The 23,275-nt window shown below is 37.0% G+C and overlaps 1 protein-coding gene across 1 annotated transcript in view; it reads right to left on the bottom strand.

Moving 5' to 3' along the window:
- Positions 1 to 22,982, bottom strand: part of LOC121408047 — a 65,279-nt gene extending 42,297 nt beyond the window's left edge. Inside the window, exons 1-2 of the mRNA XM_041599361.1 lie at positions 22,557 to 22,982; positions 17,678 to 19,109 (exon numbers count right to left, since the gene is read on the bottom strand). Coding sequence (XP_041455295.1) covers positions 17,678 to 19,086 — 1,409 coding nt within the window. The 5' untranslated portion in view covers positions 19,087 to 19,109; positions 22,557 to 22,982. The remainder of the gene's footprint in view (positions 1 to 17,677; positions 19,110 to 22,556) is intronic.
- Between the last annotated feature and the right edge of the window lie 293 nt (positions 22,983 to 23,275).

Genomic DNA, 23,275 nt, shown 5'->3' with positions numbered 1-23,275 from the left:
GCCGACGACCGAAGGACCCGTAACAATAAAACATTCCTGTACTTGTTTAGGGGTTCATTTCAGGGAATATTTGCCAAGAGTATCGTTTTGTTTCCAATACTTGTACTGGTAGGGTTTCATACGCCTATACTTGTTAAGGGGTGCATTTTCAGAATATGGAAATTACGTGTTTAGGGTGCTTTTCGGGACCCATTGGTCGCGCATGGTATCCACTCGTGAATGGAAGTGCCCCCCCCCCCGGGTATTATTTCCGTGTATGCCATTAAGTTTTCAAAATATCCCTTTTTAGGCCTAATTGTCAAAACGTATCAGCTAGCGCTGCACGCTCGCATTTGATTTTCGAGTTATGTATGTGGTATGTGTCAATATTGATAACGCAACAAACTACTTAAAATCCTTTGTTCATGACTGTTTATCACAAATTTTCGGCTCGCAATTTGCACTCACGTTAATTCCACTCCCTCATACATTAATAAATAAGATATCAATTCAATAATTAAATTCTCCCTTTTGTTTCATCTCGCGCATAGAAAGAGGAATAGAAAGATAGTCATCATGTTCATAATTATGATGACTGTCCTAAGGATGTCCCGGTCCTATGTCAAAACTCAAAGTAATAATGACGAAAAATATCAGCTCTTTATTAAGTGCAATCCATATCCACCTCAACATTTTCCTACAAAGTGCTTGAAATTTATTGAGCTGAATTTGATTCTCTTTAGTTCGAAATATCATTTTTTATGATTTCCATGATAAAAGATGTATTTAGAATGCCTAGATTCTTGGATTAAATCTGAAACACGCACGTGCATCTGCTCGCGCTTTGTGCTCGCATTATGAAAGGGATGGTCTGGGCTTAAAGTATGTATAGCTTGATAAATAGAGGGGAATTCACTGAGCAAATGGCGGAAATTTCATCAAAATCGAATAACAAATAACATAGATATTGAATTTTAAAGCTTAGCAATATTTTGTGAAAACGGTCGTCATGAATATTCATTAGGTGGGCTGATGACGTCACATCTACACTTATTCTTTTGTATTTTATTACATGAAATTAGGTTTATTCATTTTTTTTCTTCCAAGAACTAAAAAAATTGGATTGACAACTGATTTAGTGCATTAGATATTTATTGCTGCAACTTATTTCATTATAAGGGAGACATATCATTCACACAAAATATATATGAAATAATGAAAATTATGATTTCGTGTAATAATATAAGAAAACGGAACATGGTGATGTGACATCATCAGCCCACCTAATGATTATTCATGACAACTGTTTTTAAAAAATATTGCTGAATTTAAACTTCAATAACTTTGTTATTTTTTATCCGATTTTGATGAAATTTTCGGCATTTTGCTCAGTGAATTCTACTACTACTAATAATAATATGCATTTATATAGCTCAAAAACTATATCTATATATTCTATTGCGCTGCAAGAGCTTCCTGGGTGCTATACATACTATCGGAATAGATAGTATGTATAGCACCCAGCAATAGGTTTTTAATTTTATTTTGAAATTATGTAAATTTGTTGAATTCCTAATGTTGAGGGGAAGTTTGTTCCATAGTCGTGGGGCTGACATCAGAAATGACCTATCTCCTAGTGTTGCTTTAGTCTTGTGTGGGGGTACTTGTAGTGTGAGTGTATCTTGTGAGCTACGTAGATGATGGTCATGAGATCGGGATTTCAATTTCAAGAGATCTGAGATGTAACTTGGGGCCTGACCATTAAGACCTTTAAAAACTATCATTAGGATCTTAAATGTGATTCTTTGCCGGACAGGTAGCCAGTGTAATTCTCTCAATAATGGGGTGACAGGAGAGAATTTGGGAAGACGACATATCAAACGTGCACATGTGTTTTGCACTCTCTGCAGTTTGCTTATTTGAGAATCGGGTAATCCATAGAGAACACTATTGCAATAATCCAATTTACTTGTGATACAAGCATGAACAATAGTTTTCATGGTGTCTTGATCAAAAAATTGCGGATACGTCTCAAGTTATAGATCATAAAATAAGAGGATTTACAAACATTGTTGATTTGTGATTCCATGCTTAAGTGGGTATCAAAGACTACACCAAGGTTTCTGGCTTTATCTGATGGAGTTATAACCGAATCGCCAACAGTTAAGCTATAGCCCCCAAATTTTGAAACCTGACGTGGGGTACCAATGACTAACAATTCAGTTTTTCTATCATTCAACATTAACTTATTTTGAAGCATCCATGTTCTAATATATGCCACACAATCTTCTAATGATTTATCATCTCGTGATGCATTTGGAGAGAAAGATAAGTATAGTTGTGAGTCGTCTGCCTAGCAGTGGAAAGTAATACTGGAAAACTCTCTTTTTATACCGTAAAGAAGTCTACTTGTGTACAAAGTAAACAGTAAGGGGCCGAGACGTGACCCCTGCGGTACACCGGAAGGCACCTTGAAAACATCGGACATAGTATTATCCATTTCGATTGACTGCCTTTTCTCTGAAAGATAGGATTTAATCCATTCAAGTACATTGCCATTGATTGCAAAATGATTTTTCAGTGTTTCAACTAAGCATGATTATGTATTAAGATATAAATATTTTCAGTCCGGATCATCCCTTTAATGTAGATGGATCCCCTTATTACTCATCATTTTCATGATTTACAAAACATGAACAGAGTGTCTAAATCTGGATTTTTTTGCTCGCGCTTTGGGCTCGCATCAGTAATTGTTTAGTTTTCACGATTACAAATATTGATTAGAATTTTCCATTTTTTATGTACTAGAAATGTCAAAAATTTTCAGCTCGCGGTTCGCGCTCGCATTAATTGATTGTTGAAATATTTAACGTCTTCATGGCTAAGTGCAAGTAGTCCTTAACAGGTAGGGCCTAACTTTTCAATCAGTTCAAAACGTATGTAAAAATTTTCTGCTCACGCTTTGTGCTCGCATTATTAATGTAAGGAAGATCCCCAATTACTCATCCTTTTCATTATTTACAAAACATGAATAGAGTGTCTCGTTTTTAGTTCTAAAACTCGAAATTTTCGGCTCGCGCTTCGCACTCGCATCAATTGTTATATACCTATTCGCATCAAGTTATATACCTATTCTGGTTAAGTCACACAAAGTGCGTAGAATTTCCAATCCTTAGGTAAAAGTGTAACAATTTTCAGCTCGCGCATGACGCTCGCATTATTTGATTGTTGAAATATGTATTGTCTTCATGGCTAACTGCAAGCAGTAAGTAGGCCTACATTTTCGATCAATTCAAAACATGTATAAAAAAATTCCGCTCGCGCTTCGCGTTCATAGTATACTTGCATAGACATCTTTTTCAGGATAGCAAGCATTGCCTAAAATGTCCTAATTTTAGGGAAACTGTACATAACATTTCCAAAAAAAGTTTGCTCGCGCTTCGCGCTCGCATTATATAAATAATGATTATGATATTATATGTTTATGTTGATTTATAAGAGTAAAGCTAAGAAGTAATTATAAGAACTACCACTTCAAAGAAACAAAAGAAAATCATGTTCGAGCGGCCGATCGGGGAAAATATGGCTGAAAAGAATTCCACCCCCCCCCCACTATTGGCGAAGGCTGGATCCACCCCTGTATAAAACATGTATTTTAGAACGAGATGGCTTTAATTTTGGGATGATAACCCCCCCTCCCTTTTTTTATTTTGCTTGTCAAATTCATTTTTGTCGAAATGACCTTAAATTTGGGGTGATCACCTTATACAACTAAAATTTTCCAGTCCCATGTCCCCCCTACCTTTTGGGAAAGATTTCCGCCCCTGCCTATCACTGAGTTGTGCATAGAACTGTTTTGTGAAAAATAAGCGAAATTTTAAAGTTTCATAACTTTCTTATTTTACATCCGATTTTGATGAAATTTTCAGCATTAAGCTAGTTCGACATTTCTCTATTTATTTAAGTGAATTAGACAATGCCAATTTTAAACTACTTTGACGTACTGCATCATCACAACCTTTTTGGTTTGTATTATCATCTAAAAATGAATTCCGAAACGCATGGCGAATAAACGTGATCAATTAAGAACAGAGTAGCAGATTGCCTTTGAAATAGCATCTGAAAAAATGCCCGACAAGATATTGTACAAGTCTTTAATTTTCATCTTGATTAATTTGGTGTTTCAATGTTTACCAAATATCCCAAGATGTGAAATATATCAGGATGTTTTACTAATTGTGAATTACACAATCTTCGTTCAGTTAAGTGACTTACCTGCCACTGTTATGTGGGGCTTGTTACGAACGTATGCGTTCGCGGAGCGGGGGTGGCCGCACACATTCGAGAAAACCGGGGGAGCTTTTCTCAAAAAGGTGAGCTGAGGGATCGAGGAGAGTCAAACTTATAAAGCCCTTTTCACAATTGACGTACAACCATTTGCGACCTTCTGGTCTTGCGACAGGCGGCAACAGGCATCAGTCGCTAGTCATCTCATAAGATCGCACAGAGGTTTTCACAAATGCAACAGCTGTCGTACAACAAAAACGACCAGTAAAGCCCTTTGCACGAGTAAGTCGCATATGCTCTTATTGTGCTCGTGCGATCACATGCAAGTGTTGCACGATGGATTGCGAGTGGAACGGTCGCATACATGCGAATGAAACGGCAGTGCAATGTTGTAAGCCGTTGCGATCGGTCTTGCAACAGTCTTATGGCCCATATATTATCGCACCCAGTCGCAAGACAGGTCTCTGTACATAGTAGGTCGCTAGCACATGTGCAAGTGTTGTTCGACCTCCAGTCGAGTAAATGCGACTACTTTCACCAAGTCGTACAACGTTGAACAACACGCGAACGATGATCGCCGAACCGATGGTACGACCTGGTGCGAGTGAATCAAACGTACTTGATCGCGTTTGGATTTGAACATGTTCAAATTCAGATGCAACCAGTCACGACCACATCCGACCACCTCGAAATCGTGCGATCGTCTACAACGACTGCGAGTGCTCAAAGACCCCCAAGAGATCGATCGTGCAACAACAAGAAAAAAATGTTGCAGGCGGTCGTAAACAGGTCGTACGTCAATTGTGAAGGGGGCTTAAGCACCTTTTCGGGGCAACAAGGCTGTGTTTAGTAGTTTTTTGAACCAGTCGTTTCTATGAAAATTATTCATCAAATAATAACAACAATATAGTATTAACAGACTATTGGTATAGGTGCACATATGGGGGGGGGCTTGGGGCGCTTGCCCAAGCCCCCCCCCCCCAAAAAAAAAATGACTTTAGAAAGGGAAAGAAAAGAAATGCGAGAAAGGTGAAATATGATATCATTTTCTGAGTATTTTCATGTCAAAATCTGGTACAAAATTTGATATTTTAAATAAAAATGTTTAAAAATTCTGGCTCCTCACAACTTTTAAAACATTTTGCTTGATGACACATATCTAGCCCCTCAAAGGTTTGGGCTCATTATGCCACTGATAGTTAGAAGAAAAAGGAGTGAACTTGCATTTTTGGATGATTTGGAATAAAATTGCATATTAATGGAGTAATTCTAGACCCCACCAATTCCTAAAAGCCATATAAAGTAATGGAATTATGAGGAGAAATAGCGTATTCTATTCTGAATAACTAAGTTAGCATTTGCATAAAATGGCAATGAAACATATGGCGTAATGAGCCAAACATTTTGAGGAGGCTCGATATTGCGAATTGGGAAAAATTGTATTGAAAAAAAGATGTGAGCGAGCAAAACTTTATCTTTTAAAATATCAAATTATATATGTCATAATATTCTTATTAAAAAAAATCTATTTAACCCTATTCTCTCTTTCACTTTTTTTTCTTGGTCGTGATTTTTTTTGTCAGGGAGGGGCAAGCTGCCGAAGCCCCCCTTATCTGTACACCACTGAATCAATTACTTTGAAACTGGTTTCCCTTCGCAAGCTGCTAGCTAGTACTATAACAGTTACCATGTCGGGTAGAACCTGGTCGACGCGTGCGCCGCCGCGCCGAGACTATAGAAAATAAATAAGCCTATATGAAAATGCACAAAATTTGTGTTTTTGGGCCTTCTTTCCTTCCCTTTTTAATACAAATGTCCGTCGAAGTGTTCGAAAGATGACACACATACACCTCCACACACAACCTCACTTCATATGCAGCCTCCTTAAAGGGGAATGAAACCTTTGGAACAAATAGGCTTGTGCAGAAACAGAAAAATCAAAGAATAAGAATAAAGAAAGTTTGAAAAAAATCGGACAAATAATGAGAAAGTTATGAGCATTTGAATATTGCAATCACTAATGCTATGGAGATCCTCCCATTGGCAATGCAACAAGATGTGTGATGTCACTGATGAATAACTCTCCCTTTGGTGGACTATAAAATACCCTCAAAATGTCTTTTTTGCTTTTTCGTACGATGATACAAACACTTTATCCATTATGTATTCTTAAAAAAATATGTTTTACATGCCCTCATGTAGAAAGAACACAATGATCTATGGATAGATGTGATAAAAGAGGCAATTCAAGTGAAATATATACTAATTGTAATGGGGAGAGTTGTTCATCAGTGACATCACACATCTTTGTCGCATTGCCAATTTGCTATCTCCATAGCAACAGTGATCGCAATATTCAAATGCTCATAACTTTCTCATTATTTGTCCGATTTTTCTCAAACTTTTGTTCATCTGTTTCTTTGATTTTTTTGTTTTCACACAAGCTATCTTGTTCCAATGGTTTCATTCTCCTTTAACCTTACACAAATTTACACAGACACACAAATAAACAACTGGTACAAAAGACTACTCAGCATTGCCTTTCGTAAAAAGCTCCCCCCCCCCCCGGTTTTCTCGAAAGGGTCCGGTTATCTCAGATCTGCGGACGCAGACGATCGTAACAAGCCCCACATAATTATCGTTAATAGTGGCAGGTAAGTCACTTAACTGAACGAAGATTGTGTAATTCACAATTAGTAAAACATCCTGATATATTTCACATCTTGGGATATTTCGTAAACATTGAAACACCAAATTAATCAAGATGAAAATTGAATAATAATAAAATAAAATAATAATAATAATAATAATAATAATCATAAAAAGCCCACACTTTCATCAATATCTTTACCCGTTTGTTTAAATAGATATTCATTTTTTCCCGAAGAACAAAGGATAAGCATGGCTATAGGTTAACATGTACACTCCTTTGCTAGATTATTAGACTAATTAATGTTTATATTAATGTTTATATTTTACTACCATTTTCAGGGTTCTATTCATCAAAGACCCAACAAAATGGCCAACGATGTCATGATAAATAATTAAGTAAAATTGAGAACTATGGTTTTAAATTCAAACCCCAGGGGTTGGTACAACAACAACAGCACCACTGGGGGTTCCAATTTAATTGTGGTCATTATTTTGTGCACCTTTAAGGGTATCACAGGCCTAATTCATTTCCCATAGACTCGTGTGTTAAAGTGGAACTTGAAAATAATTCATGAAAAATAAAGAGGAAATTCGAGGGTTGAATGTTTACTACCAGTGGATAAAATAAATGTCTGACATCCCATATCTGACCTGGAAAGGGTACCTCGACCGGCTCATTTTAAAAATAAATAAGCATTTATGAAGACCTCACCTGACAGCTCATTCATCATTCATTTCATTTCATTTTTTCATCATTAATTTATTTCATTTCATCATTCATTTCATTTTTTTTGCACTTTCATCCCATAGTTTAGTTTTCGGTGTCCCGACGCCTGAAGATTTATCGGGCCACAAATCCAGTGTACTTTTGTTTTCTCCGTTGCAGCTTACTGTAGCAGAAGAGAATCAAACGTGCTGCAAGAAACAGAACGCATAAAGAAAAAAAATAGAAAAGGAAAAAAAAAAGAGAAAAAATTAGAGGAAAAAAAGAAAAATAACAAGTAAAGAAAAGGAAAAAAATAAGAAAAAGAAAAGAAAAGAAAAAAATAATGAAAATAAGCTATTGAAAATGAACAAAAGCTGTGGAAAAAAGCTGTGGCAACCAAGGAAAGAAAAAGAAGAATTCATCACTTAAGATAGTATTGCCCTAATTCTTCAGCCAGTAAAAAAGTAGTCCTAAAGTAGTGATATATCTTTCCAATTTGGAAAAAGGAAGTTCAGTTTATTGGTACCCTCCCTTGAATCAGTGTTAGATTGTCCGTCATATTCATTCATTTTTGTCAATCAGCAATATCAAATTAAAAAATCGAATGAATATCTTTTGCCTGCCAGTTGAAGTTAGACAGATTGTGCAAATACAAAGTTGGACAAAAGTTGTTTTTTGGTGAATTTTATGGTGGTATACTGTTTTACTATCCATCATTTAACCACTCCAATTTTGATATCGTATGTTCATGGTTTGAGTAAGCACATTGTATTGCAGGGGCCGCGGAAGCGGGGGGGGTTCAGCGCCCACTTTTTTTTCAAAAAGCATGTACAAAAATGTAAAAATGACCATACGATTGTGATATTTTGCATGGTCAGCCCCCACCCTCCCACTTTTGGCTCAGCCCCCCCCCCCCACACACACACTTTGAATCCGTTCCGCGGCCCCTGTATTGTGACGTATCATCATAGGGTTTATGGTAGTATCATCTAAAACTTGTTAGATCATGTTAAAATTTGAAAATTTTGGTGGCTCCCCCGATTATAGGCCCCTCCCCCTTTTTAAAATTCTCGATCCACCACTGATTTGCCCATAAATTAACCTGGTCATGAGAAACTTACGAAAAGAATACATTTACGCCGCATAAAGAGTATTCATTCCCAAGTTTTCGAATGTGCTAGCTCAACCATGAAAATGTTTAAAGTTCGGAAAGTGTGTGGTGATAGAAATGGATGATAAAAAAAACATTTGAAATTGAATTTGCCCTCAATATTCAATTTATTACCCTTTAAAATGAGTCTGTGACATTGAAAATACCATTTTTCCGACTTTGATGCGTGCTCACTCATATATGTATAAACATATCGATTTTATTTTTGCACAGAATTGTGCCCATAGGTTGATACACATTACTGCCAAATAACATTGCTAAAGACAGCCTTGAAAAAAAGTTCCACCAAATTGAATAAGGGGTTACTTACTCTTAAACATAAGCCCCCATAATGTACACAAGTCTATGAGAGAAAAAGTAAAAATTTTCACAAATATGAAATGAGGGTTTATTTCATGGACGGTTTTTGTTACTTCTGCCAACAGTTTTTACATGAAACTTGGCACATGGCTTCAGGGTAACACTATCCAAAAGGTGCGCACACCAAAATAGCCTTTCAACACGGCGCAGAGTGGGGCCAAGCAATGAACTTTCTTCTCATTTGCATAATTCTCGAATATTGTTTGCTCACTGATGCATTAAACATCGGGATTTTCATAAAAATCCAATCAAATGAACTATGCAAGGAGGTTTGTGACAGATATCCATAGTTAAAAATTGCATTTTTTCCAATAACGTAAAAAATAGCTTATCACATGCCACATGTTCATTCAAGCGTGAATGTTTAATCAAACGTCTTTGAATCATTGAAGCATGTTAAGTGGTCGTGAACATAACGAAAAAATTGAGAAAAGATCATTTTCAGTTACCAAAATGAAACAATACTAGCCCATGATATTTGAAAATCGTATTTTTTGTTTTCAATAAATTTTCATTGAACCGTGAAACGATGAAAATTGTTGAAGATACTCTTCCCAAAAATAACTGTCATCATATTCTTTCATTCTTATTGATATAAATGTGCAAAAAATCAAATTATAGCAAATATGGACTTGTGTTTATTCAACCGTGAAATTTAGCCAAAAAAGTTGTATCGTCTTTTAAAAAGTACCTTTTACAAGCCTTCTGGCTATTTTTCATGATGAGAATGTGGAATTAGTTCCAATAACATGGAATCAAAGTCATGATATTTGGCTTGTGACTTTTGAAAAGTGGCATCTTTGCCTTCTGACGGTGATCACTGATATGAAGCATGACGCAAAATACGTCTACAATATTTACTCAGAGGGTAGCTTATAAAATTACCTACAAACTCATATAAAAATATATTAAAAACTCGGATTGGTTCGGAAATTATTGATGTTTGTTTTAGGTGGGACTTATACTTTCTTTGTTGTGTATATATTGCTCCGGCTAAATCCAAAAAACGCTAAAACGCTCGATGCTATGTGTGCATTTGTTTAAAGAATAAATAAAATCACTAGCGTGACTAAGGCACGGAGGTTTATTTATGGTTTCATTTTATCGCAATATCGAGTAATACATTTGGAAGTATTCGTCCTTTATCTAAGCAAATCGAGACATTATTACTGTCACGAAGCATATCAATAATCTTGGTAATATATCCTCTTTCGTGTCGAATGCTGTTATAATGCATAAGTTGTTGATATTTATGATAAAACAGAAAAATATCAATGCAATTTTTTTTTACCAAAAACATAAACATTTTGGCATAAATTCTCCTTTTTTCAAGAAATATAACCGGACAGTCTATAGAAAACGATTGCCATCGATTTCTTTTATCTAAACCATAGTGAAACGCGCATTCATTTAAAATTTTCCATTCGTTTGTGGAAAAAAAATTATTTTCACGAAAAATCCAAGGTGGCCTCCAAAATTCCCAATTTTCAACCCCATGAGGGAACATCAAGATTCATTAATTATACACTTCAGGAAATACAAGAAAGTTGGTCTTAAAAATATGTTATGATGGTGCATGAGAACCCCCATTTCCGACTAAACTATAACTCCTCGTGTGTTAATCTGAGGGGATTGTTTTGTACCCTGAATCCGATCTCGATAATGATATAGTTAACTTATGAGAAATTTGTATTATGTACGCACACATATACAGATAAAGAGATAATACAGAACTGTGCCACCATAATGTATGTGGTGGATATGGATACTTAGATTTTGGTTATGATTTAATTTGATTTGTGAAGATCGTAATGGCACTTGTTCGTTATCCCTTTTTTATTGTGCCATGTGACAGTCTGTCCAAATAACGTTATTTTTAGCCTGGAGTGACCCTTTAACAAATTTATTTTCTAATGAGAGTGGCGATGCTCTGATTACATTTTTGGTCGCCGCAAGGACAAAGTAAAGTAAAATGAAATTTGGTGTAAAATAGCAAAATACGACCCACAAAATCCTTAACAGATGCATTTCATATCACTATGCATAATAGTTTTAGGACAGCTCTATAAATAGTGATTAGACACTAGGCAGTATATCAAAGTTTAAGCAAATGATTCATCAGTTTCAGATATAATGGGTTGATATTTCCATGCTTCCATTAAACATAAATCAGATTTTGACCGTCATAGCAGTGGCTATCCCTACTGGAAAGAACACAGTGTTCCTCTGTGTGTATCACAGTGTGTTCACAGTGTGGAACACTGTTCAATTTGGGCATTTCAACAGTGTGAATCACATTCACATAGTTGACCATGTAAACACGTTGGGAACAGAGTGAATAATATTGTCACATAGTCCGCATAGTCACACTATGTGACACTGTAGAGGTGTCCACAGTGTGAAAATATCTTCACAGTGTTGAATTTGAGTATTCTAACAGTGTGAATGATATTTTCGCATAGTCCACTATGTAAAGCACTGTGATCACACTGACTGTGTGACACTGTCGAGGTGTCCACAGTGTGAAAATATCTCCACAGTGTTGAATTTGAGCATTCCAACAGTGTGAATAATATGTTCGCATAGTCCAATATGTGAAAGCACTGTGTTCACACTGTGTGACACAGTTGATGTGTCCACAGTATGAACATATCTTCACAGTGTTGGATTTGAGGATTCCAACAGTGTGAATAATATTTTCGCACAGTCCACTATGTGATCACACTGTGTGACACTATCGAGGTGTCCACAGTGTGAGAATATCTTCAGACTGTTGAATTTGATTATTTTAATAGTGTGAATGATATTTTCACATAATCCACTATGTGAAAGCACTGTGATCACACTGTGTGACACTTTCGAGGTGTCCACAGGGTTAAAATATATTCACAGTATTGAGTTTGAGCATTTTAATAGTGTGAATATGTGAAAGCACTGTGATCACACTGTGACACTATCGAGGTGTCCACATTGTGAAAATATATTCACACTGTTGAATGTGAGTGTATTCACATAATCCACCATGTGAACGCACTGTGATCACACTGTGTGACACTTGTGTTATTTCGAGCAGGGATAGAGCATCAGTGCCAACAACTTTTCTGCGACGGAAAGCACATGAGTGTGGGGGACCGGATGTTTTAATGTGTTCCAGTGGTGAATATAGGTGTGTTGGATATTATTAGGAGTTTTTTTCATCGCGAACCAGAACGGATTCTAAGAACTTACAAAATGTATTGTCAAATTTCCTCCATCCGTGACGTGTGTGTGTGTGTGTGTATTTTAGTTTTGTCAGACGTGTATCAATCAAATATGATTAACTACGTCTGGGACCGTCCTTCAATGTCACCATCGAAAAGACGTGATCAGGGCTCGAACCTCGAATTACCCCTGCATCAATTTGTAGCTTTCCCCCACATAGCTTGGATTACAGGCACACGCCACAACGCCCAGTGCGGGCTAAGACGTGCTATGACATAAAGAAGCAACGTAGTCTTTGTCAAGAATTATGCTGAATCAAAACAGAAGTTCCGTCTTGGACTCTGGACGGAAGACAATTTATTTCCAGTTTTTTGGTCAGCTATGAAACTTAAGACGAACTGATGTTCCAGTTCGCCAATTTTCGGTAAAGAGCTTCCAGCTGGTCATTGCCAATTGATGGGAATTTTCAATACATTTATTGTGTTCTTATTCTGTTCTGCATCGCAGTGCGAAAACTCGTTACTACCATTTCAAGGACCGTATTTGTCAAACCCACCTCATGCTTCTAAACGTTATTGTGTCTAATCTGGCAAGATCCGTTCTTGATATGTTAAAGGTTTCTTTCTATTCTTGTTTCGCGTTTTAGTCGTTGACCTTGTGGAGGCCTATTAGTCTGGTCTGTTAGCGTCAAAAATGCCCTACTTGTGGACACGGTGGACAAAAGCATGATTTTTTCTCCAGACCTTTGTTTATGTATAAGAATTAAGAATGGGGTATGCTCCAAAAAATCTGGCTGCAGGAACAGTAAAAAAATGGGTGAAAATGTCAGAATTTATGAGTTCAGATTTGTATGATATATAGACTAGCGCTAGTGCAAAACTCAATAGCAGTGCATTATTTTGCTTTGGATTAGTTCTTGAATTCAGACCCTTTTTGAACAGCTCTTCTGTTTGTCCTCGCATCTCAATGCACCAAATATCTGAATGAAGATGCTAACCAAGCCGAAGGGTGACGGTGGAGGGGGTTGAATGTTGGTGTGTGTGTACATATTTTGGTCTTGGGGTAAAGGTGTGCAAGACACATTTTTTGCATGTGTTGGAAATTGTGTTGCCATGGTAACAGTGTATTATTGCAAAAATAAGGTAAAAATCTTGCAGTTAGAACCACTTCCTCTGTTTGTAACCGATTCTCATGAAATTTGGCACACACATTGGTCTTGAGGTGAAGATGTCTAAGACACACTTTTGTGTGTCTTTCAGAAATCTTGTTGCCATGGTAACAACATATCTGGTGAAAATTGGGGGGAAAAACCTTACAATTCAAACTGTTTCATCAGTTTTCAATCAATTTTCATGAAATTTGGCACACACATTGGTATTGAAGTAAAGATGTACAAGGCATTTTTTGTGTGTTTCCAAAATTGTGTTGCCATGGGAACAACATATTATATGGCAAAATTTAGGTAAAAACCTTGCAATTTGAACTACTTCATCAGTTTTTTGTTGTTGTTGTTTTGAACCAATTCTCATGAAATAATTATGGCTCACACATTGGCCTTGGGGTAAAGATGTGCAAGAACCTTTTGTCAGAGAGTGCAATGCCTTGGTAACCACATTTAGCCAGAAATATGGGGGAAAACTCATTGTGGATCAGTCTACTTCTCAGTTTTCAGCCTGTGCTCATAAAAGTTGACACAAATATTCATTTTGGGTAAAGATTCATATTCAGTATTAAAAGGGAATCAAGCCTTGGTCATAATGTTGTGTGCATGGAAAAAGGAGAAAAATAAGAATGGTGAAAGTTTTAAAGAAATCGGACAAGCAAAATAAAGTTATGACTGCTTTTAAATTAAGATCCCTAATGCTACTCGTATGTAGAATTCAAATTGGCAACTGGGTAAGTAAATTATGACAAGGGGTGAGGCCGCAAGGACAACTTTCCCATAAGACTAGTAGTTATCAGGATTTTTGGTTTTCTCCTAAATCCCTATTCCATTGAGGCCGTAATATAAACCTGGTAGTATGTTTTATGTCCTCATGAAAGAAAGATATCATTTGAAGTAAAACTTTTGAAAAAAGAAATTTTAGCTAATTAATTATTCCAGTACATGGAAGAGTGGTCCTTGCCTTCTTAAATCACTATGACATCACATATGCGGTCAATTTGAAGTCTTCATTGGTATAGTGATTACCAATGTTTATAACTTTATGTTCACAACTTTGTTATGGTTTGTCCGATATTGTTCAAACTTTGACCTATAAACTTGTCTGATTTTTCATTTTCCTCTAAAAACAAGTGTTTATTTGGGTTTGATTCCCCTTTATAACGTCATATAATAGCGCAGGGTATTAATCACCTTCAATAATATTTATAGGCTTTTTTGGGGGGAGGGGCGGAGAAGGTCCTTAAAAACTGACAACATAAAAATATAGAAGGTTAAAGGCCATGACCATGAGGAACTTAAACACTCTTAAAAAAACACCCCTTACATTTTTTTTTTTGGGGGGGGGGCTTTAGAAAATTGCCACATAAAGATCAAAATGAAATTATAACAACTAGGAACTTAACCCCCCCCCCAAAAAAAAAAAAAGGGGGAAATCCTTTACACTTCAGCATATTAATTTAAAGCCTCAAACATTCTGCTTTGAAAAAAAAAAATTTCCGGTGTCCAATTAATCAATGTTTTATTTGAAGCATGAAGCAGGGGCTGTCACAGAAATATACTGAAAAAATTAAATGAAAGAAAATATAAGGCTAAAATCTATTGTGCACATAGGTATATTTTTGATATGGTATGTTACTGAGTCATGGATTTGCAAGTGAATTTCTAAAACAAGTGCAGATATTTTTGTATATATTTATATTTCTATAATAATTAGTTGCACGATTAAAGGTACACTTTAAAATATGTCAGAAAAAATATACTTAGAGAGAGACAGGAAACAGAAGGAGATGGCATGGTGAAGCTCAAAATCAAGAGTGATGTGAAAGTTAAAAAGAAAGAGTAGGAACGGAATATGAATAAAAGACTGAGTAGGAGAATATAAATAAACAATGGTTAATTGGGTACTGTAAACAATTTTTTTTTATCAAATCAGAATGCATTAAGCTTCAAATGAATGGTCTGAAATGCAAAGGATTCTTCCTACCTTTGAAGGGGGGGGGGGCATTTTCTGCTAAAAAGTATATCAGCCCCCTTTTTTTTCGGGGGGGGGGGTTAAGTTCCTAGTCATAATCCTTTAACTGTAATTTTAATGAGGTCATTTTCTAAAGACCCCACCCCCCAAAAAAAGAGTAATGTCTAGCTTTAAAAATGCATTGACCCCTGAGGGACAAAGATGCAGACTGGTTTGAGCATGGGGAAATAGAACTAAAAGTGGTATGGGAAGGGGTGCACATCTTGGGGAGGTGGAACTAAGGTTTAGAAAATCAGCTGTTGAAAGTACAAGGGGTACACATTTTGTTTTGCTTGCCAGTGTTGGAACTCCTCTGCTTCAGCGGAAGGTTTCATATTCACCCAGTGTACCTCCAGCCTATATGCCCTTAAGGGGATGCGTTTTTTTAAGAGTGTTTATCATTTTTATGTTTCTAATGGCCACTGCCTTTACCTTCTTTGATGTCAGATTTAAAGGACTAATCCTGCCCCTTCCCCCCAAACCCAGAAATACTAATGAAGGTGATTAATACCCCACATTTCAATGCAGAGAAGATATTTAGAATTTAATATGAATCTTTACCCTAAGATGAATATTTCTTCCAATTTTTATGAGCACTGACTAAAAACAGGGGAAGAAGTTTGATCCACAATAAGTTTTCCTACATTTCTGGCTATCATATGTGGCTACCCTGGTAATGCACTCTCTGACAAATGCAAAAAAAAGGTTCTTGCACATCTTTACCCCAAGGCCAATGTGTGAGCCAAATTTCACGAGAATTGGTTAAAAACTGATGAAGTAGTTCAAATTGCAAGTGTTTTACCTAAATTTCGCCATATAATATGTTGTTCCCATGGCAACACAATTTTGGAAACACACACAAAAAATGCCTTGTACATCTTTACTTCAATACCAATGTGTGTGCCAAATTTCATGAAAATTGATTGAAAACTGATGAAACAGTTTGAATTGTAAGGTTTTTCCCCCCAATTTTCACCAGATATGTTGTTACCATGGCAACAAGATTTCTGAAAGACACACAAAAGTGTGTCTTAGACATCTTCACCTCAAGACCAATGTGTGTGCCAAATTTCATGAGAATCGGTTAAAAACAGAGGAAGTGGTTCTAACTGCAAGATTTTTACCTTATTTTTGCAATAATACACTGTTACCATGGCAACACAATTTCCAACACATGCAAAAAATGTGTCTTGCACACCTTTACCCCAAGACCAAAATATGTACACACACAAACCAACATTCAACCCCCTCCACCGTCACCCTTCGGCTTGGTTAGCATCTTCATTCAGATATTTGGTGCATTGAGATGCGAGGACAAACAGAAGAGCTGTTCAAAAAGGGTCTGAATTCAAGAACTAATCCAATGCAAAATAATGCACTGCTATTGAGTTTTGCACTAGCGCTAGTCTATATATCATACAAATCTGAACTCATAAATTCTGACATTTTCACCCATTTTTTCACTGTTCCTGCAGCCAGATTTTTTGGAGCATACCCCATTCTTAATTCTTATACATAAACAAAGGTCTGGAGAAAAAATCATGCTTTTGTCCACCGTGTCCACATAATTCCGCTAACTGACCAGACTATATTGTTCAAAAGGAATGAAACTAATAAGGTTTTTCGTATTGTGTGGATAGAACTCGTATTATGGTATGGTCATTGTATGATCATGCTATTAGATTATTTTACGTTATATAGTACGCATCACCAGGGGAGCGCTTCATCGACATTTTTGTCCGACAAGTCGTCAGATCTGACAACTTTCGTTGATTCTGATTGGCTGAGAAGCACTGTTGCTATGGTAACTGTCGGATAAATCAGTACTTGTCGGATAAAACGTCTGACAAGTGCTTTCATGAAACGCTCCCCTGGGGCCCGTTCCAAGAGGATTTGCTATCAAGCTCAGCTCTAAGAATCATGCGTAATTTTATTTTCAACCAGTCAACATTTGGGACTTGCGTTGGATATTGTTATACTTGCGTTTGAACGCCACAAAAAGGTTTCTGCCACAGGTTCTGGCAAATAAAATTATGTCATTGACACTTCAAGATTTTTTTTTAAAACTCTGTCAAACAAATTTACCAGAGTTTTTGTTTTATGTAACAGGCCCCTGGTCTATGTTATGAGGATTGTAAGTCTTACCTATAGAGACCATTCAGCATGTTTACCACTTGTATTGGAGAAGAGACAGCAGCAAGTGAGGTGAAACCAACAATGTCACTGAAGCATATAGTAACACATTCAAAATGTTCTGCTGGCACTGAAAGCCCCATCTTCAACTGATCAGCAACAGACATTGGCAGCATCTGATAAAGTAATCGGTCCGCACGCTTTCTCTCAGCTTCCAGTTCTCTAGTTTTTTCTGAAAGTTCTTTAGCATACGAACCAACAACGCTGAGCAGGTTGTTGGTTTGGAATACAAACCACGTACCCAGTGATAGACACACAATAACAATCATAGAAACTACTACTGAGTACACAATTACTGTAAGCTGAGATTCCTTGCGGATTCTTCGATTGGTGATTAGGATCTGATCAGTGGTATTTTCAACAATATCAGCCAGCTGCTCAATGAACAACGTCATGTTGTCAAACCAGTAGAGAGCGTATGCAGATACATTGTCGTCGCCATATTTTGCACAAGCATCTTCATTTGCATAAATTTCGTTCCGCAGTTCATCCAGGAATGCACTTTTGGGAATGAGGATGTCGGTATCCCCGAAGTACGATCTGCTGTAGCTAATAAGGACATCCGCCTGTGAATGAACAGCGCGGAACCATGCATTATCATCATCAGATAACTGGCAAGATGCGTAATAGGCTCCACCTAAAGCCCGTTCAATACCATATAGGTCTACAGAAAAGAGAAGGGTGTCTTTCGCCACCAGGAGTGACGATAACTCCCGGTTGGTGGATCTCACGGTGGTCTTGATCCCGCTCAATAATAAACCAATGTTGATGTTAGTATAATATTCTATATTTCCTGATACTGTCAAATCATTCCCACCACCATCACCATCGCTAACTCTTGTTCGATGAATATCCAGATCCGCCAAAAACTCCTGCTTCGATACATATAACCTTCCACTCGCGTTCAATCCAACAGTGGGCCAAGGTTCCATCACATTAAGGGTTTGGTCTGTTCGTTCTTTGTTCTTTTCAAGAGCATCTGAGACTAGATTGCTACTTCTGTTTCCACTGAGAAAGGTAGAAGACAATCCACGTTCTACTTGAAGTCTTATCACAGTGTCGCTTATCAACTTGTTGTATTGAAGCGCCATGCCCACCTGTTCAGTGCTCCGCCATTGTTTTACATTATCATCCAGACTAAGACCTGAGAGGACGATCAGGACCACCAAAGGCACTACCAAGACACTGAGTAGTTTACTCATCTCTATAACTTTGTTTCTGGATACAACGCTACGGAGTACCTGTCTCATCCTTCTCCTTTCATTCCAAAGAGATGTGGATGCCTGTGATAGCGTGGCTTCACTGCCGTTCGTCCCTTTTTCAGAAGAGTACACATCGTGAACTTTATTGAATGAAAGCATTTTAACTGCCAGATCTTCCGTTTCTGAAACACAACCAAAAATACACGATCGATAATATATGAATATATATATATATATATATCAGATATTGCGGAACAAAATCGAGTAATGCAAGTTTGCAATACCAACAAGTTCCTGGTGGTATTGCAATATATATCAATATATATATATATATATATACAGTGCGTATCAAAAAAAGTTTACACTTTGAAAAAATCCTGTAAAATTATAAATTTGTAATATTCTGAAGATTTTTCCACATTTCAACATTACTACAGATCCATGAAAGCAAATGACGATATAACTGTCGAAAAATATTTCCGCTTGAGTGAGCACTACTTACTTTTGAAAAGTTAGTGAAAAATGATTTGCGCAGAACTTTGAAATAGTTATGCGAATAAAAGTAGAACTTAAACATGAAGAGAAAGTGGAATATAACTATTAAAATTGATTTAAAGATATCTTTTAACCTTTTTGACTTGTTTCCTTGCCCACAAACACTTCGAAATGTGCGTTGCGCTCCATCCCACTCCCCACACACCGAGGCCATCGTGACGATAGTTGCTTTACACTGAGCTGTGATTTACATGGAATGGCTTAGGCTTTATTTTCATTTTGTAATCAGTATCGAGCTTGGAAAATGTGTGGAGAAATAAGTATCAAATGAAAAATGAAACGTAAACCCACTTTCAATGATAAAAACTTCTTGAAAAAATGATGGAGATGTTTGATATAAACTTTTGTTCAGATTCAGTTATGTCCTCAGATCCAGCTGGCACAAAAATGGTAAAGGTTGTGCTTACTAAGTGTTGAAATTTCAATTTGGGTGACAAAATTGTTACAGAATGCTTGAATGTGTCCGTTTTATTTCAATTGACTAAAAGTGCAAGGGAAATGTTTGAGAAATGTTTCGCAGGGCAAGTTTGATTTCGCCCTTCCCCCTTGACACAGCGTGAAAATGAGCATTTCTGCGCAAACAGATTTCTGCGAGCTTTACAAAAATGGACAGCGCTCACTCAAGTGTAACATTCTGACAAAACTTTTACTTTCATTGGATAGATGAGACCCAAACCCAAAATTATATGTGAAAAAATTACCCACATGTATATTTTTTCATTCCCAGGGCTTTTTCAAAGTGTAAACTTTTTTTTTGATACGCACTGTATATATATATATAATATATATATATATATATATATCTTATTTGTTAAAGTCGTTTTTAAGCGCGGTTTTTACGTGGCACGTTAACATCTTGCGGACGACTCGAATGAAGAAAGAAAATCGCTTAGTCGAACAGGCTAAAGCTTTGCCAATCGCTTGTGGGTCTTTTTTTTTCGGGGGAGAGCTGGCGTTTCCTCCCAATCACCCGGGACGCGCGTTTCCGTTTTACACCCTGGCGAAGGCATTTTCCGGAAAAGTAGCCAAAAAGCGACTAGTGAAGAGTCTACGTCTACGTTTGTTTACATTATCAGCTGGGCGCGCGATCCAAAGTCGAAGTTATCCGCAGAACATGCCGTACTCGGCAGCTGAGCTTATACTTTCCAGGTTCAATACGAATGTTTGCCTTGATCATTTGCCTTGCCGATTTGCTGATGTCTGTCTTTCTCTCTATCTGTCTATATATCTATCTCTCAAATTCTATCTATCTATGTAACTGCAGTATCTATATCTCTAATAATCTTCTCTGTCTCTCTCATTCATTAATTATCTATTTAATCTCTCCCTCTCTCTATCTATCTATCCATCTGTCTGTCTTTCTCTTATTCTCTCTCTCTATTTATCTATCTATTTTTTAAACTTATCTATCTGTTAATTTGTTAATATTCTTTGTCTCTCTCCCTCTTTATCTATCTAACATCTATCTATCTCTATCTATCCATCTGTCTGTCTTTCTCTATTTCTCTCTATCTATATATCTATGTATCTATCTATCTGTTAATTTGTCTATCTTCTCTGTCTCTCTCATTCTTTATCTTTCTATCTATCTAACATCTGTCTCTCAAATTCTCTATCTCTCCTTCTCTAGCACCTGTCTGTCTTTTTTCTCTCTTTCTCTTTGTCCGTATTTCTATCTCTATCTATCCTTCTCTCTCTCTTTCTCTCTCTCCCCCTCTCCCTCTATATATCGACCTCTCTGTCTCTCACCCTCTCTCTATTTATCTATCTCTCCCTCTTTCTCTCTCTATCTATCTATCCACCTCTCTCTCCCTCTCTCTATTTCTATCTATCTGTCTATATCTATTTATCAGTCTTCTATATCTATCTTTCGGCAGCTTCTAAGTGTTTATCCATCAAACTTCAATTTGTCTTTCCATTATAAGTATCTGTTTATTTTGATTTTGTCTGTCATTCTATTCATTTAGTTAATAATTTATTTTTAGAAAAAAAATATCATAAACAACGCGACTGCAAAAGCATGTTCGGATTTCACTCCTGACTGCCGCTCTCTCTGTACATGAAGTGCCGAGGAACTCTGTGCTCTGATCAGTAACTGTGCAAATTGCATGCGGTGGTGGACTCGCCTGTGTCGCAAGCACTGATCAGTGGTCGCAAGCTGCATGCAACCGGTAACCAGCGACGTGTGTAGACTCTTCACTAGTCGCTTTTTGGCTACTTTTCCGGAAAATGCCTTCGCCAGGGTGTAAAACGGAAACGCGCACCCGGGACGCCTTTTCTTTGCATTTTTTTTTTCAAACTTTAAGATTTCGTCACATTCGCAGGAACTTCTATCCGAGTCCGCAAAGTCTTCATAATTATAATTCCCTTGCGACATCACAAATGTTTGATAATGTTTGATAACATTATTTCTCGGGGTAAATCATTATGATCATAATTATCTAAAGGCATACTTCTATGGTAACGGAAACTGTGTAACGTTGAATTCCCTACCGAAATGATCTACATCCGGCTTATAATATCAATATGAATTAAGTATACTCAAAACTTTATTCTAAAAAGCGTTACAAACTTTGATCTGTTACGTATACGGCTTAAGCTTGATCTATGTAATCAGCCTTCCAAAAAATACCTCTTTAATAATAATAATACCACCATGCTTATATAGCGCATATCACTGCCAAATGCGTCCCTATGCGCTCCATTGGATATTATTACCCTGGCTTTAGCCCCGCAGCCTTTTACAGCGCGGTGGCATTTCAAGGAATAAATTCCTGCCAGGTACCCACTTACCTCACCTGGGTCGAGTGCAGCACAACGTGGACGAATTTCTTGCTGAAGGAAATTACGCCATGGCTGGGATTCGAACCCACGACCATCTGTTTCAAAGTCCGAAGACTAATCCACTGGGCCACAACGCTCCACGTATTTAACTCTAATAGATTATTTCCCCCATGAGAAACTAGAGTAAATGAAAAGACGTCGGCGGGCAAAAGCAAATTGGAGTTTGATATGTTAATTAAATGTATTTTGGTGAAGAAAGTGAATTCTATTAACAGTACAGAAAAACATACCTTGATATGAAGTTTATCATCCCTTCATGTCCTTTAAATTCACCGTAGCAAATCAACACATCATAATTTCACATTCGACGGCAAGAAGTCTTAAAATCATTTAAAGTGTTGATTTCATTCGAAATAGTAACCAGAGATTGCAGATTGCAGGGCATCTGGGGCTTTACGTATGCATGATGTTCCAACATCCTCACGGGAATGATAAGAAATATCCATAAATCACAACTGCACGCAAAAATGCTAAGAAAACTGCAAACTACAAAAATATTACATATTGAAACAGAGAATGAAGAGGCCCGTCGCACACAAGCATGCATTTCCTGAAACTGACTTTGTTGTAATTCCACAGGGACCTTAAAAGTCTTCAGGGTTATAATCAACGCGTGAAAAACGCGCGCGTTATTTTGTGAATATGCTGTCGCAGTAAATACCGTCTTAGCTTGGCTTTGAGCAGCTTGATTCACATGAGAGATCAAAAACTACCTAATTATGACACGCTAGCTACAATTTGCAGCAGCTTTAATGCTATCGCCTGACTTTTTGTGCAATTTCTGATGATGAAGAAGCCTTGAATGTGCACAACGTAAAGAAGTGGTTTTAATTGATCAATTATGAACTATCAGTTCGATCATCATGCATTAATAGGTTTGGTTTGTGCCACGGAATTATGTTTTTGTTGGTATTTCACACATTTCATCTCATATATAACAGAAAGGAAA

The sequence above is a fragment of the Lytechinus variegatus genome, chromosome 2, assembly GCF_018143015.1.
Source record: "Lytechinus variegatus isolate NC3 chromosome 2, Lvar_3.0, whole genome shotgun sequence".
In the NCBI taxonomy this organism is placed as follows: domain Eukaryota; kingdom Metazoa; phylum Echinodermata; class Echinoidea; order Temnopleuroida; family Toxopneustidae; genus Lytechinus; species Lytechinus variegatus.
Note: the sequence above shows the minus strand (reverse complement) of the source record. Positions and strands in the feature narration are given on the sequence as shown.